General features: G+C 48.7%; 1 protein-coding gene across 1 annotated transcript in view; it reads right to left on the bottom strand.

Annotated features, from left to right (window-relative positions):
- LOC147414125 (carboxyl-terminal PDZ ligand of neuronal nitric oxide synthase protein-like) overlaps window positions 1-13,220 on the bottom strand; it is a 35,857-nt gene extending 22,637 nt beyond the window's left edge. The window contains exons 1-2 of the mRNA XM_086475757.1: window positions 12,920-13,220; window positions 8,955-9,026 (exon numbers count right to left, since the gene is read on the bottom strand). Coding sequence (XP_086331883.1) covers window positions 8,955-9,026; window positions 12,920-13,024 — 177 coding nt within the window. The 5' untranslated portion in view covers window positions 13,025-13,220. The remainder of the gene's footprint in view (window positions 1-8,954; window positions 9,027-12,919) is intronic.
- Window positions 13,221-16,046: the final 2,826 nt, after the last annotated feature.

Raw genomic sequence — 16,046 nt, 5'->3', positions numbered from 1 at the left:
ATAGCTTCACCCATGGGACAGGATTAAGTGTTCATATTTTCATGGACCATCCTTTTTGTTCTTGTTCCTGAAACGCGTCAACCTGCTGTAGTGGAAATCAATGTGTGCTCTCGTATTAGCTGCACAAGGAGGGTCTCTGCTCCACCAGCACAGCAAAGGCACTCCACACCACGGGCATCCCTAGCTTCTGTGTCCTTGCCCATGCAGTTGTCACTCAGAGTAAGGCACCTCCTTGTGAACAAGCTCATCCACTGTGCTCACAACCACTCTGGTTGCCATCTCAATTACATTTTTTTCAGACACCAATAAAGAAGCAGCTTTGAGTCATGGCTGATTTTTCTACACCACAATGTAATTTGAAAGCCATTATACTTCATCTCTGTAACACTCTACAACTAGTACCATAATTGTTGGAAAAGCTACTTTATTTCAAACTAGATAAAAGCTTTGCAGAGATCTCATACGCTGATATTTTAGCTAGTGAAATCAAATGCTTCAGTAATATAATGATAATACTGTTAAAGCCACTTTATTTCACAATTAAAAGGTACCTGCCTCATTGCCAAGATTTAGCATCAGACAAAAAGCTCTGTCCTGTTCTATTTAGTACTAACATTTTAATTTAGCTTTTATCTGTTTAACTGCTGCTTTTATTAGCCTTCAACTAAACTCCAATCCATCATGACTCTTATGCAAAACAATATTAATATGCCCCACTAGTTCCACCCCCTCATTGGAGAAGCCACTGAGTTCTCAGCGCTCTGAGGAAGGCATTAAAAGGTTGCTGTTGCTTAGAGATTACACATTTCACTGACTGATCCCTCCATCCATCTGTTATCAATCATACATCGAGCACTCTGCACAGGGTATAAGAACTGAAGCACCTATAATCACCAGTCACTTTGCAAAAACGAGGTAGAGCTAGCCCAGTCCACACTCCTTTCAGCTCGGAAGTGAAGTGGCAGAAGATAACCAATCTTTATCCTGTGGCAAGAAGTCTGGAGGTGATTTAGGGTTGGGGATGAGCAGAGTGGAAATCTACGAGATTATAAGTCAGTGGGGTGGCTCTGTGGTGTGGTGAGACATCCCCAAGCAGCGAGCAGAAGGCTGGATTATCGTGTAATCTCAGAGGTGTTTATTCCTCTCTTCCCACTCAAGATGTACAAGCAGAGCATAGTCAGTTCTCCACCAGCACAACGCTGCCTAGAAACACTGTGAATGATGCCACTGCAAAAACATCTCATTAAGAGCTTCTTCCCTTTGTGTTATGATAATACAAAGAGCAGAAACTGGATAAAACAAGCTTGGGTTAGCCTGAGACATGGCAGACTCAATTCTTCTAGAGAAGTGGCTTCCATATTCTTAAAGCCATTTTTTCAGTTCATGAAAATTAAATTTTCTGTAAGGCTAGTAAAGCAGCAGATGTGTGAAACACACTTGAGCCTGCCAAGGCAAGCACGCACTGGAGAACACATGTAAGGAGGCCTAAGGAGCTGTACCCGCACCACCACAACCCCAGCCTTCCCCCTTCCTTAGGCCTTCATGGCAAAGGACTTCTGGGAGATACAGTCCCACCTGGTGTTTTGGCTAATTAGGGCTGTAGGGCATACTGGGAAAGGGGAGAGGCTATAAAACTCAGTGGTGGGGTGGGAACAGGGTAAGCAGCTGTGACTGGGAGGTTGCAGCTCTGCTTCTTGTAAGAGGAGGCCCTGTAGCCTCAAGCTGAGGCCACTTGTTTTGCTTAGAGAAATGGATTCTTGCCAGAGCTCCTGCCAGAGGGCTCACCTCCTTCCTCAGCATCTTGGCAGCGCCTGTACTGCAGAAAGGTAAGACCCATAATATGGCTGTTGTCTCCTAACGTCAGGTGGCTTCCCCTCCCGAGGCATCTCTTGTCAGGTCTGTTGTCTTCTTAAAGACCAGCAAGCAAACTGTGGGAACCAAGGGTGCTGTTTGCAGTGCTTCAGTACTGCCTGCCCTTGTTAAAACCCCCTAACTAGCCCTCTGGCATGGGAGAGGGCAAAGAACCTGTTAAGGGGGCTGGGGTGCTGAAGGTATAATAGGAAGGGATGCAAAATCCACTGTATGGTGAAAATAGGCCAATGTGTGTATCTGGGCACACCAGAGACCCCTGTGGAGCTGCTGTCTAAATGCTAATTAGAGCATTCAGGTCTAAGGGCCTCTGTCTCCCCACCCAGATCTCCACCTCTTGGGCAGGAGGAGGGAAGAGGCTTCCTGGCATGGCTCGGGTAGGACCCGTGGAGCATGCTGCAGGACTCTTCTGCCTCCTGGGAAGCCCAGCCTGATCTCCATCCTTGTGCAGGAGACTCTGCTATAGCTGCAACAAATAGAGGAAAACAAACTAATGAGGCATTAGGGCTAAACTTAGCTGCAATTAACACCTAATTACCATCCTGAAAACACTTGCTGTATTTTGCCTAGGCCTGGAAAGGTAAAACCAATTAGCTTAATCTTGTGTGGTAGAAACCTTAAACTGGCTCAGATGCCTGTCATGGATGGGACCCTGGGAGTAACTGGTGTTTCTGAGATAACAGTGCCTGGAGCTGAGCCGTCCTGCAGGTAGGTGGGGTAATGGGACACAGCCCTGCTTGGGGGAGTGAAGGGCCATATGACAAGGATGCCTTGAGGCAAGTCAGCCCCTCTGCTCTTGATGCCCTCATGCCAATCTCAGTTTTCTCAGCCTGCTTGTCTGGGAGACTATTCTGTGCCTGTAGCTTTGTTGTGTTGACTGGCATGTTCCCTTTATAAAGCAGACAGCAGGTATGTGGGCTGCTGGACAGGGCGACAGAAGTAAGTACAGAAAGATCCAGAAGTAGGCAGAGGACAGAAAGCTATCCATGATCACCTGCAAATCTCCTTCCAAGTCACTACTGCAAGTCAGGCTTTTTGTGGTAGACTTGGATCTCCTGAGGAGGACTGACTATATTCTGATCATGTACTGCCTGCGTGAAGCTGCATGAGCCTTTCTTAGGCATCTGCTTCAGAGAAGTGCCAAAACTGACACCAGGCTTTCTGCAAAAACTATCAGAGCAAGTTTGTACATGCTCATGTGTACTTGGTTTGGATACCTAAAACCACTGCTCTCTCCTGGAGGCTGTAAGGCTCTATCCAGTATGTATCAGCGTAAGAAACCCTTGCATGGTTCTCTGTGAGCAGGGAAGGTATCCTAGAAAAAGATGCTCTCTTCGAGCTTATTTTGAGGTAAATACTTTGCCCTTTTGGTATGGGGGAGGAGGAGGAAGAGAAACGTACAGACTTGGGGAAGTTTGTCTCTCTGAAGTCCTCCTCATCTTCCCGTAAGGTCTGCTGTCTGCCTGTCAGTGTAAATGTTGATTGGACTCATGACCACAGCGTGGGACTATTTTCTACAGTACTGTTTCTCATGTGATCTAGTGAGTGTCACTATGTGATGACAATATTTATTTAAAGGCCTTGGGCAAACTGATGTGGCCCAGCTCTCCTGTCTGTAAAGTATCCAGTAAATGAGACGTAGTTACTAACACAGAGCACTTCCCCACCACCACAGTGTACTATCAGCTGTGTCTTTAACTGGCTCAGGGTGTGCCAGCAGTTTGGAGCAGACACAAGATGCTTGTGTTTTACACTCTAACCATGTAGGAACTGCCACCTGTTTTTCCTGCACCTTCCTGTAAATGAAAGGAAGGTGCATGGCATTCTGAGAACTAAAGAAAGGTCTGCACCAGCAGTCTGAAGATTGCTGAAATATTTTAAGATGCTGGGATTGTTTTATTTCACAGCCCAGGGCTGTCATTAGCTGAGCACTTAGATGCTTTTCCAAAGAGGCTGAAAGAAAAGCCCTCCAGGAACTGCAGCAGAACCAACTCCCATCCAACAACAACAGATCCTGGCGTGCAGCTACGGAGGTCTACACCAGGGCAAGTGCTCCAAAAGTTTGCACTTCCACATTTGAGTCTGTGCTTCAGCTGACCAAATACCTTCATTATAGTGGGAGAGGCTGCAAAGACTAACCAAGAAACCCAGCAGTTGGGAGTTTATCTTCTGTCTTTTTTTAGTACTGATCACAACTCCAGCTCAGATTAACATGAAGTTGGCAGGAAAACTTAGCTCCAAGCATAATAACTCACTAAGGGCTTATAGGCAGAATATATCAGAGGAATCTATGCAGCGGTTATTTTGGTGAACTTCTGTAGTAAGAAGGCTGCCTGTCTGGGAAAACTGAAGGAACTGTGTTCTAGAAGAATCTCATGAGCAAGTCTACTGAACTTCTCTACCTCTGAAGTCTGCCACACAGTGATAAATTAAACTGAGATGGCTGAAGGCAGCCACCCTGCCCTGTGCCAGCTGTCCACCTGGTTCCTCTCCTTCTGTAGCAAGAGTGGATAAATGACATCCATATTTGCTCCTGAACTGTTGCAATTTACAGCCTGGCATGGCTTTAAGTGTAAGGTGCTGAATGAAGCCAGCCCAGCTGTCGGACTGGGAGCTGCTGGGGTGCTGCAGAGGCTCTGTGTGGCTGTCCCTGCTGCCTCTGCTTCACAAGGTTGCACTGCAGGGTTGTAACTTTTACTTATCCTGATTTAAACTGATGTCGTGTCACACGTCAACACTACCAGTTGACATTTGGCAGTCAATATGACTTGCAGTGTGGCTAGATCGCACTTCCTCACTAGAGCACCATGTGGAGAAATTGCAAAGCGTTGAGGATCTGCTTAAAAGCATGGATGCAGCAAGAATGATTGGGATAAATGGGAGGCTGAAGTGAGAACCTAGTTCTCATACCAAGGAGAACTTGGGCATTTCTGATGTATCCTGCATCAAGATTTCTAAATGTTTCTGCTTTTCTGGCACACTGCCCTCTGGGGGGAAAAAAGACTTCTCAATTTAAATTAAGCCTAAGAAATGTGGAGGTAACAGGAGAGTCTGGATACCTGCCTCCTGTTTGTTCATCCTTGTGTTTGGATGGGCACAGCACCAGTTGGCTGTTCCCTTATGAAATGATTAAATAATCCAACATCTGGCTCCTTTCCGAGTGTTAATACCTGCTTAGGTCCAAGCTAGACTTTCCAAACAGACCTGAAATTTCTAGGCTTCATAGTGCAGATTCCAGGGAAACTGATTCTGTGCCTTAAAGGTAATTAAATGGAGTGACTTGGGCTGTCTGTGGGGGTGACAGGCTTTGACACTTATTCCTGCTGTGTCCCTGTAAAACTTGCCAAAATAGCAGCACTTCACTAGGGCTGCTTTACTGGCTGTGACGTGCTGGAGTGAGGGTAGCGTTGCTCTAGGAAGGTAACAGCTGACTTTCTCCTCTGGTCAGTGCTGGCTCTGTGGAAATCGGGGAACAGATGCAAGACGTTGTGATGTTAACCCTTCACATAAAGCCATCCATTCCCTGGTCTCCCAGGGCAAGATTTCCCAAGGAGCTTCAAGGAAATGTTTTGGGTTTACAAAACCCATCTTTGCCCCTAGGCCTGTATCCATAAGCATCTTTAGCAAAGCTTTCCTGTTACTGTTCCAGTGTTGCATGGGCTCCACAAGATCTTTCCTCTTAACTTCTGTGACAGCCTTCACCTGGCTAAGGGGAGAACTTGGTTATTTAGCTGTTCACTAACAGGCAGCCAGGAGTAGTGTCTAGGGAAAGGGTGACCCTGCTGAACTGGGGAGCTATGCGGGCCCTTGAGAAGGACTTCCACATTATTCACATTAGCTGCCACTTGACTTCTGCAGGAAGAGAAATCTTGCATTGTACATAAGCTCCCTGGAATGCCGGGAAGGCTCAGATATCTGTGGATGAATCCACTTCAGCAGAAAGCCAGCTCCACCAGAACACTGACTCTGAACGCAGGCGCTTGAGCAGGTGCTGCCAGACACCCAGACCTGGATGGCCTTAGGCAGCAGGAGGCAGCAGATGCAGCATGCTGCTTCTCCCTGGGCAGCGGAGGAATGCCTGCCTGCACCGAGTGCTTGGAGCTGCACAATGAGCTGGACTCTCATAAACGGCAACTTGACGTGCCTGTCGGAGCACAGTGTACTTATTCAAGTAGCGAACTAATTTCATCACCCCCCCTGCCAGGGCAAGAGGAGGTAGAGGGATTAGCTTGAACTCTGACAGTCATATAATAACATGGCAGCTGTATGCAGCTAATAATCCACTGGGAGGATTAGCAAACTTAAAAGTTGTCTAGCTCTGCATAATGGGAAGCTAAGAACAGCAGCCTCCCTGTTCTACCTATTGCATTTGCATTCCCTTCAGTGGAAGCATGGAACATGATGAGACAAGGTTTTCCAGTCTGTTATGAAATGGGAATCTAATGTGTGACTAATGGAGTATTGCTAGCAATTCCACAAGCATCCATTCAGTCAGGAATATGGATTTAAGCTTTACTATGAGGGTGCATCTTAAATACCTACTGCCAAAGAGCAGATCACGATTTCAGCAGAACTAATGTTAAAACTTGTCATTTGAGGCTCTCCGGGAGTAATGTCCTATAGCCTGTGCGCTCTGCATGTCTCCAAGTCTGCGAGCAGGCTGCCCCGCTAATGTGTGGAGAATACCGCTGAGCTCCTCCGAGGTTCCCTGGCATAATTCATATGCAACTGGCAAAAGAGCCCAGTACAAAACACAGGACAGTAGATGCCAAGGGAGTAGACTTAGCAACAGGAGTTGCTACTTTTCTTACTTCTCTCTGTCTCCCCACACTCTAAGGACAACTTTGAGTGCTAGGTAGCTTCAGGTTTTTAACCTGGGGCAAGCACGTTTAATCACAGACTGGAGACCAGAATCGGACATAGTAGTAGAAGGCAGTTTCAGAGCTTGTATCAACTTAGTAATGAATAACTAGAGTAACCAGCTCTGTCAGCGCCTGGAAAATACAGAGCTGTGACTCCTCATCCTCCCCCCTGGTCCCCTTCTGGAGCAGCAGAAGCCATGAGTAACAGCCTGCCTGTGCTGTGGGCTGGCTCCATCAGAGACTGCTCCAGTGATGGCTCACGCTGCCTCCTCCCATGTCACAGGGCATAGAGCAGCATAGGAAATGTTGTGCTGGGGCTTGTACTCTGCGACTTTTCTTTTCCACTCCACTAGAGAATTCCAGTGGAACGCTGGAGTGCACAAAGGATGAAAGCTTCAGCACAACGTGCCCCTGCCAACACTTGGCAGGGCTGCAGGACTTTTCTCGTTCTTGCAGTGCAAACAGGCACTACCACTCACAATAAGATGGTAGCAAAATACTAGTTTCCACCAACAGCTTCTTCCAGTATTTCCTTCCAGTTGCAACTGGTGCTGCTGAGAGTCCATGGGAAAAACTCTAGTATAGACAAGGCCTCTGCATGCAAATGAACGCTACATAAATAACCCCCATCTTCCCTCAGTTCCTAGGTTGTGTACTCTATGCACTAGAACTCTCTTCAAAGACCTCCCAGTTCATTCTTTATGCTCTAATTAAGGATCAGTGCCAATTAACTATCTTCAATAGAGGAGCATCTTCCGCTCAGCAGCCAGGAAGTGTCTGAATAAGATCCTGCTGTACAATATGCCCATGAAAAGGGAAGCCCTCCCTTTTTGGAAGGGGCTTCCAAGATTAAAAACCCAGTATAGAATACAGGATGCCTACTTTAAAAATATTGTGTGATAAGATTAACTGAGGCATCCGTGAATGCAGAGCGGGTTTCCTACATGCTCCATGGAGCACTCAGACATGCTATGGCACAGCCAAGACTGAGCTAGATACCATCGTGGCAGTCACAGGTGTGAAAACAGAATGCAATGCTTTCTAGAAACAGATGTTAAAATACTGTCTGCTTTTTCTTGCACGGGTGTTATCCAGTCAAAGATCAGCAGAAGTGCAGTGGCAAATCTGATGCTAAATACTGATTCAGATAAAAAAAATTACCAATAGTTATGCCAGCATCTAAACTGCCCCAGTAGTCCTCACCTATTGCCTTTGCTTCCTATAGATATTCACCTGTTCCGTAAATAACCAGGCAATTTAGATTGCTGCTGCACTGTGTTCTGAGCAAGAGCTGTGCTAAGAGTCTGAGCAGGGGAATGTCATTTCTGAGCTTGGCTGGAGATGAATACATCAGCTCCCCAGCCAGTTACAGGCTAAGTTTAAAATGCGCTGTTCTAAATGAAAATTAGATGGTTAAACGCTGTGGGGGGGAGGGGGGGAATAAGATAATCCCTTCAAAGCTTTAAATGGAAGATTCTCAAACCTGCTTCAGATGATGACACATGAACAGCCTCAGAATTAAGATCCCTGCAAAACTTCAGCCAGGCACAACAGCTGCACTGCCTTTTGGGGTAGATACACTTGAACTGGTTATACACAAAGCTGATGTAAGCTCGCTACCCTGCTAATCGTAGCTAAATCTGGTGACCATTCCCAGGCTGTTCTGAAGAATAAAGGGCTAGAGGAGGCAGAGCGCAGACTTGATGACGAGAAACAGGAACTTTAAAACTGTATTGGAGGATGGGGGAAAGCAGCAAATGATTCCATGAGAGGCAGAATTCACAAAGTCTGGTCTGATGGGATTTACATCCATAACATCTGCCAGGCCACTGATATTTCAATATATAATAACATATTTGGAACTGTCCATGAATTTGAGTGCTCTTGTGGAGCAGATTGTGTACATCTCATTTTTCACACACACAAAAACCCAAACAGGCTAAATAAATCTCTTGGGTTCAAGGAGAATCCCCATACCTGCTCAGCAGAGACTAGGGTTTTATGTTTGAGTTCTGTTAACTGATCCCTTTGCAGAGCAGCGGATGGGTCTAGCCTAATAAGCCTTGGGAATTTCTGGAGAAGCTTGTTACAATCCTGATTGTGCTGAGATTTGAGCTCCAGATAGGAAGGGTAGGGGGGAATGCAGAACAGCACACCCCAACCAAGTCACTTTATTGAATGTAACCTTTTATTCCACGTGGGGTTCAGCTCTTTTGAACTTACCCGAATCCTTCTCATGGCTGCCACGATCTCCACGCGGCTGTTGGGCCTGGGTACGTCCAAGCTACCGATGTACTGAAAGACAGAACAGTGAGATGTCTGTAAAGCAGTGCACAAGTTAATGGTGTAGTCATCTTCAAAACAAACAGCATGTCTCATTAATTTAGTCCTTGCTTCGTTAGACTCTCTTGACCCAGGACACGATAGGAATATCTGTTGTGAATAATATTATCAAAGCCAGGGAGAAGTTCATGGATTTCTAACACTGGGTGTGAGCCTCTGACCTCATTCAGATTCTAGATGTGCCTTTAGCAGAGCTTTGCAGGGCAATGCCTGTTGCTAATCAAGTCACGATCCCATGGGTCTGAAATTGGGACTGTCCATCCTTTGTCATTCCTCACTACACCTGCTTTTAAAAGCATGCAAGAGTTGGGAAATCGCCAGGATGTGCAGCAACTGGCTTTCCTGGAAAAAGCTTGTGATTCTGGCCTATCTCTTCAGTCTGGACCACCTTCCCTCTGGACACCATCGTCCCTGCTTGGTTGGACCAGCTCAGCTGTCTGCAGAATCCTGGTAAACCCACTCAAATCTGCATCCTACACCAACTGTGCTTACAGGAGCTGCAGTCCCAAACAAGCTGCCCTGGGCGTTGGGTGTCTGCATTCAGGTGCAAGCATCACTCCTCGCAGGGGCTCTTACTCGGGGCTGACACACAGGCAGACGGCGGGTTCCCACCACCTCCGCCTGTACCACTTCACCCCACCTACAGCTTTCTGCCAGCCGGCTGTCTGCTCTCCTGCATGCCACGTCAGCACGCTGCTGACGCTGCGCGGGCTGTCAGGGAAGACCTGCAGGCAGACAACTTGCTGCTGGTGTTTCTCCCTCCTGTGTGCTGTTCCCTGTGCTGCCTGTGCTCTCCCTTTACACTGGGTTGTAACGCTGGTGTGCCAAAGCAGACTCTGGTTGTGAACCTGTTGGTGCAGCACAGCGGTACCTGTGACAGCACGCGTGGCACTGGCACACCAAAGGAGCGCTGCCCGCACCGTTGCCAAGCGGAGGAGGCACAAAGCTGCCAGCTCAGCCTTGGGAATGAGGAAAACATGAGTGTCCTGGACAGTCACCTCGCACGTGGAGCAAAAAGCCCATTAATGTTGTAAAGCGGTGTGGCTCACCGCTCTGAGGAAAGACTTGCATGTTAGTGAGGATAAGAAAAATGCCATCTGAGAGGGTGAGTGGCCTGATGAGAAATGCCAGCATGGGCTGGTGCTGGGTGCGGTCCTGCGGCTGTGGTTTGGGCAGCTGAGGGCAGGGTGTCAGCCTGGGCACTGGCAGGTTCCCAGTGGGGTCTGTCAGCTCCCTTGGTGTAACACAGCCCACCTCTGGCAGGTTGGGGGGGTGCAGAGGGCAGTTACAAAGCTTAGTCACCCTCTCAAAAGCACTTGGTTCATCAGTTGCATCTGGTTTTTGAGTGTGTGGTTTCAAGTTGTGGGGATTTTCTTGAAAGTCGTTCCCCTGTGGAGCAGGGAAGAGAAGGGGCAGCTAATCAGGAGGCCCCCGCAAATATTCAGGGTGATAATATACATACAAACAGAGCCAAAATACTTCCCCAAGAGCAGCCCCATAGCTATCGCTGTTACTGACAGTTCTGGTTTTATTTCTCTAATGTTTGCAGCTTGCTATGGGTTTTATCTTGAAAAACTTGTTCTTAATAGGGCTTTCAGAGATGAGTTCTCCTGGCTCAGTATTTACTACTCTTTCGCCTGCCCTGAAATAAACACCGCAAGCAATCTGAAAGGTCATCTAGCTTTTCTGATGCTTCTGTAAATGCCTTTACAAAATGGCATTTTTAAGAGCAGTTAAGTTCAGCTATAGCCTTTGGTAAACCACAGGAGAGTCAAACCGCTCAGATCATGAGAGCTTGTGGGCAGCAGGGAAGGGAGCGACAGAGCCTGGATCTCCCTCTGCCCTGGTGGCAAGGGCATCTGTATCGCTCCAGATCTGTGGCCTCTTTGGTTTGCAGGCATCTCCTTCCCCGCTCCATGGTGGCTGTCAGTACAGTCACAGGTAATCCAGATTAATTCAGGGCAGCCGGCCGGCCTTTTGTCTGCAAACAACAGAGCTGCAGTGAGGAACAGGCCGTGCTACCAAAGATAAATTAATAGGTGGGGGTAAGAGGAGAGCTGGTGACTGCTGAGCCAGAAGAGATTCTCCCAAACTCCCTGCTTTGGCCTTGCTGCAGAGTTTGGGTACTCGTGCTCCCATGCAGAGCCCCGCCAGCTCACGAAGCTCTGCACAAACAGCCACCTTTCCACAAGCAGCTCCCAGTGTTGACTTCCTGAAGTTTGTCCCTGAAGATTACAGGGCAAGCAAGACAGTTTGGTATGCGGAGATTAGAGACTAAATGTGGTCAGTAAGGTTGCCTGGTGTGAGACACCTGGCAGCCAGTTACAGCCTTGTCATTGTCAGAGTTGCAGCTGACTGATGTGCCCACAGCGAGTGTCCTAATTGGAAGAGACACACTTTAGAGCAGAACCGAGCAAGCACGTTACTAAGGTAATGCAAACCCCATCTCAGACCCACACATCTTAACAGCATGTTATCCACACTCTGAATAGCTCTGGATGCCTGAAGCTGTCAATCTGAAGAAGCCCATTTCACTCATTTAAAGGTACAGTTGCTTCACATCTTTTGAAAATCAAAATAAGGATTTTTCTTCTCCTCAGCACAGTCTGTGGCATTGCAAATGTAATTTTAAAAAAAAAAAAAATCAAAGATTAATTGTTTTTCTCCCCTAAGGAAGAGAGAGATTTTTAAAATATGTGATTAACTGTCTATTCAGACCCATCCTATATCCTGCTTAAATCTTACAGCTCTTAACAGGAAAACCAAAATGCACAAAATACACATTTCAAAGCTTTATTTGAATATATATGCCCCTTCTTTCCAGCTCAGGAGACAGCAGGCGTGAATTCCATTTCTAATCTGTGTTAGGCCACCTGCAAAGAGGAGAAGGGAACCCTAGAGTTGCTCCAGCAAAATGCAATTCTTGTCAGCTGAATTATAAACCCATTCCCCGCGCTGTCTACAGAATGTCAATTCCAATGGAGTCACTTTCTGAGAGTGACGCTGCGCTGTCAGACCGTTCTTCATGATCAATATGAAATTTCTGACAATATCTGTATTTCTTTCTGATAGCTGAAGACTGCATGCATTTAAATGAAGACCTCGCCTGCCCGGCTTTTCATGCAGGGAATAAGTCAGATAGAATAAGGCACTGACACGGGTTTCAGCAGCATATAACAGTCTGCTGGTTTCCAGGGGAATAGAGAGCTGTTACCTCACCGCGGCAGGAAAGGGGTCCTGCCCGACGGGGGACAGGACAGGCACCAGATCGAGCAAGGACGTGCGCATGCACCTGGCCCAGGCTGCATCCATTGCGCTGTCAAGAGAGTTCTGTCCAGATCAGTTCTCAAATGAAGCGCACAAGGTGGCTTCTAAGCATTAAACAGCTGAAAAGAAATACTAGGAAAAGCGCAAGAACCTGTTTGATCGTGATAACTAAATGGAAGGCTTCCATAATTTTTTTTATGTGTCTTCTTTAGGCTTCCCTAGGTCTGGCATACAGCCGTGTGGGCGAGGGGCACTTCCAGAGCTGAAGAAATACACCCCAGGCAGGGCTGGAGGGGGGCACAGCGAGCCCCGGCCTCGAGCCCGCGGTGCCACCGGCGCTGTGGCCAGCACATGTCCCGCCGGTGGTGGCAGCTGCGCCCAGGGTCGGTCTGCAACAGGCGAGGGCCCAGCGCTGCGGGGGGGAACCTGCCCGGGGAAGCCTCTACCAAAGCCCCCCGGAGCCTCGAAGGGACGAGGGGTTCTGACGGGGGGGGGGGGGGCTGCTGTGCCCCCCGCCAACCGAGGGCCCCGCCGGACCCGCCGCCGCCCGGGGCTGGGGCAGCGCGGCCGGGGCTCACCTTGGCCTGGAAGTGGATGCCGTGCTGGAAGGCCTCCTCGTTGTGCAGCGGGACGCGGGAGTCGCAGCCATCGTCCACCAGGTTGTACCGGTTCTTCACCGGCATGGCGGCGGGCGGGCGGCCGCCTCAGGCCGCGGCCCCGCCGGGCATCCCCGCCGGCAGCGCCCGGCCCCGCGGAGCCCCGGGGCGGGCGGCGCGGTGCGGGGACGGGGGTACGGGGCTGTCGGCGCCCGAGCCCGGCCGCGTTTTGAATGAGCGTCCGCGGGTGCGAGCGGGGCCCCGGCCCTCGCCGCGGCGCCATTGGCCCGAAGTTCCCTCATGTGATGAGCGGGGGGCGGCGGGAGCCCGCCCTGCCCGCGGCCGCCCCGCCTCGGCCGGCCCCGCCGCTGGCCCCGCCGCCGGGAGTCGCGGCCCGGTCGCTCCGGGAAAAGGCACCGCCTTAACGGGGCCGTGCCCGGCTGTGGCGGCGCGGCGGTTTCCCGAACCGAGCGACGTTAGCTCGGCCAGACGCCGCTGCACCGGCTGCCGAGGAGCAGCCGCCGCCGGCGGTCCGGGCCTTGGGGCACCGTCGTTTTGGTAATCCCGGTGTCAGTGGTGGCCTGGGCAGCCGGTGAGAGCTGGCCTAGGGCCGCTGGAAGGAGCAGAGCTCCGTGAATCGGGGGGAGGTTTTGCCTTGCGCTATCTTCCCTTGGCAGTGAACATCTGCAGCATCGCGCTGAAGTTTGTCCTGGGGGGGGGGTTGTCTGGGGCTGCCCTGATGGTGCCATTTTAGTACAGAGGAGCGATACCATGTCATGACCTCCGAGGGCACCAAAAAAATGCCAAACCTCGGTTCTCAGCTGTAGATATGTAGTGAGGGAGAGTCCCGAGCACGGCTTGGAGTTGGTGGTGCCTCAGCTGTGAGCTGCAGCACTGTGCTCCTGACGGCAGGGTCACGGAGTCTCATCTTAGCCAAATTGTTTGCTTTTTTGGACGGTGTAAGTGGCACCGTATCGCGTCAGCAGCACCCGCTCACATTTCACGTGTTAGAAATTCTAAAAAGACGGTGGACACAATGATCCAGGATCTCACTGCAGCTCCCACACAAGAATGGTCAACTAAAACCATTACTGATGTCCAATGTTAATGCGACTTACAGCTCTGTTAGTAATTAGTACGTGCCCTCTGTCAGAAGCCCGTCGCACAGTTGGTGTCCGCTGATTGACTCAGGATTTTTGCTGTGGGCACGGGATGTACCTCTCTACCTGTGCACTCAGGCAGTTCTTTCTTTCCAGCTTTGTCTCGGCGGTGAGGCGCTGCCGGCGCAGAGGTGAACCCTTGCAGATGCCGCTCCGGGATGCCTGACGTGCCTGAGCTCTCAACAGGCACCAGCACAGGTAAGGGATGGGTGCAGAGGCACGTGCACAGCTGTGATGGCAAGACCCAAGGCTTGTCTTCTGACTGTTAGTGCAGCCGAGCTCTTTGCCATTTACAGGAATGATCAGAAATGGGAATTGTGTAGAATCCAAGGGGTGGAGGCTTATCTATGCGCCAACTGATCTCATCTGGGTTCCCCAGAATTAATTTTTGAGCGATCAGTTGTAACTCTTTCTCATACAAATAACTCCCCATCCTCGATCCTTGAATGTTGTTGGACACCACCTTTTATGTGGCTTTCACATGAGCAAGAGAGAAAATTTTGGCCACAGGCAAACAGTGCACAACTCAGTGTCTCCATCTCCGGAGTGTAATCGCCTTGAGTTTCTTGGCATCTCTGGGTACTTGTAAGTCTGCGGGAGATGGGCAAGAGCCAAATATTCAGAAACTTATAATTATGAGAGGGAGAAAAAGCGCAAAGAATTAATATTGGTTCACTGACTGTGAGCCTACATGTTCAAGTATTTTGTGGTATTAGCAGCTCGTTCTGGCACTTGTGCTGGGATGGGTTCTGTGGTCAGCCTCCTGCCTTTGCTAAGTTTTTCTGTTCTCAGACAGGCTTCCTTTTTTTTCTTCCAAGTTAAAATGTTCCATTACCCTCTCATTTGACTATTTACGTGTTTATGCTAATCCCTCTTTTATACAGCATAACTCAAAATGGGGTTTGTTTCAGGTAGGTAAATACATAAATAAGTTCCTGTCCAATATGCTACTCCAGATACACATCTCACCTGCAGATTCATCCGTTTAGTTCTCTGTTGGTGATTTTTTTGTGTGGTCTTTATGCTGCTGTTTAGTGCATACTTAACACATTTCATGGCACTTTTCTTACCTTGCATGAATCTTGATTTAAAAAAATATCTGTTGACCTGAATGAATAACCTAGATTTTGTGTGCCAATGTCCTTGGACTGATTGAGCAAGATTCAGTCCTTTGGCTCTCTTAAGCCCAAAGAGGAGATGCCACCCAGTCAGCCTGTGCTTGCGCTTGCTTTGATGCTAATGCCAGCAAAGCTCAGCTAGTGAGGGAAAAAACCCTAACACAGCCACTACTGGTGAGTCTCTACATTGATTCTGCAATATTGCATTTTAACTGAGGCATGCATGAACCTGTCACGGTGCTGAGCTGCTCAAAGTTCCTCCTCATTATCCTCCCATTGCCACAAGAGCATTCCTATATAAGCTGGAACATATGGACTTTGCTTGGGATAGTTACATTTTTCTAATCTGACAGAAAGGACAGGATGAAATAACAAGAATGGTATTTTTGTTTCCATTCTGGTGCTCTCCAGTATCCCGCAGATTATAAAATCCTTTGGGTATGGAGAAAGAAATGTCTCATGGGAATCCTGAGGAAAATAAGGCAACTGTGATTTAATAAAGCTTGCAGTGCCAGGCTCTGTTAGATCACAATTGAATGGAGGTGTTTAATATTCCACATTCATTAACTTCTGTGAACTATTCGTAGGGCTTAACTCTTCTAAGGTTAATGGTTTGGATCTGTGTTGGAGAATTGAGTTTGAAGGCTGCTAAACTTAAAAAGCTGTTAACTTTCCAGTTTGTTTGTTGGGCAAAAAAGATCTTTGACTCCATTGCAAGTAAGAAAGCTGTATGCCTTTTCTTCTGGATAATAAAACTGGGCAAACATGTGAAATTCAGAAGTTACACAGTACATCGTCACGGATTTAGTATAAACAAACCCCTACTAGCGT

This window comes from Leptosomus discolor, chromosome 19 (assembly GCF_034619465.1).
Source record: "Leptosomus discolor isolate bLepDis1 chromosome 19, bLepDis1.hap2, whole genome shotgun sequence".
NCBI classification, from domain to species: Eukaryota; Metazoa; Chordata; class Aves; order Leptosomiformes; family Leptosomidae; genus Leptosomus; species Leptosomus discolor.
The sequence above is the reverse complement of the archived record's forward strand: the minus strand, read 5'-3'. Positions and strand labels throughout refer to the sequence as shown.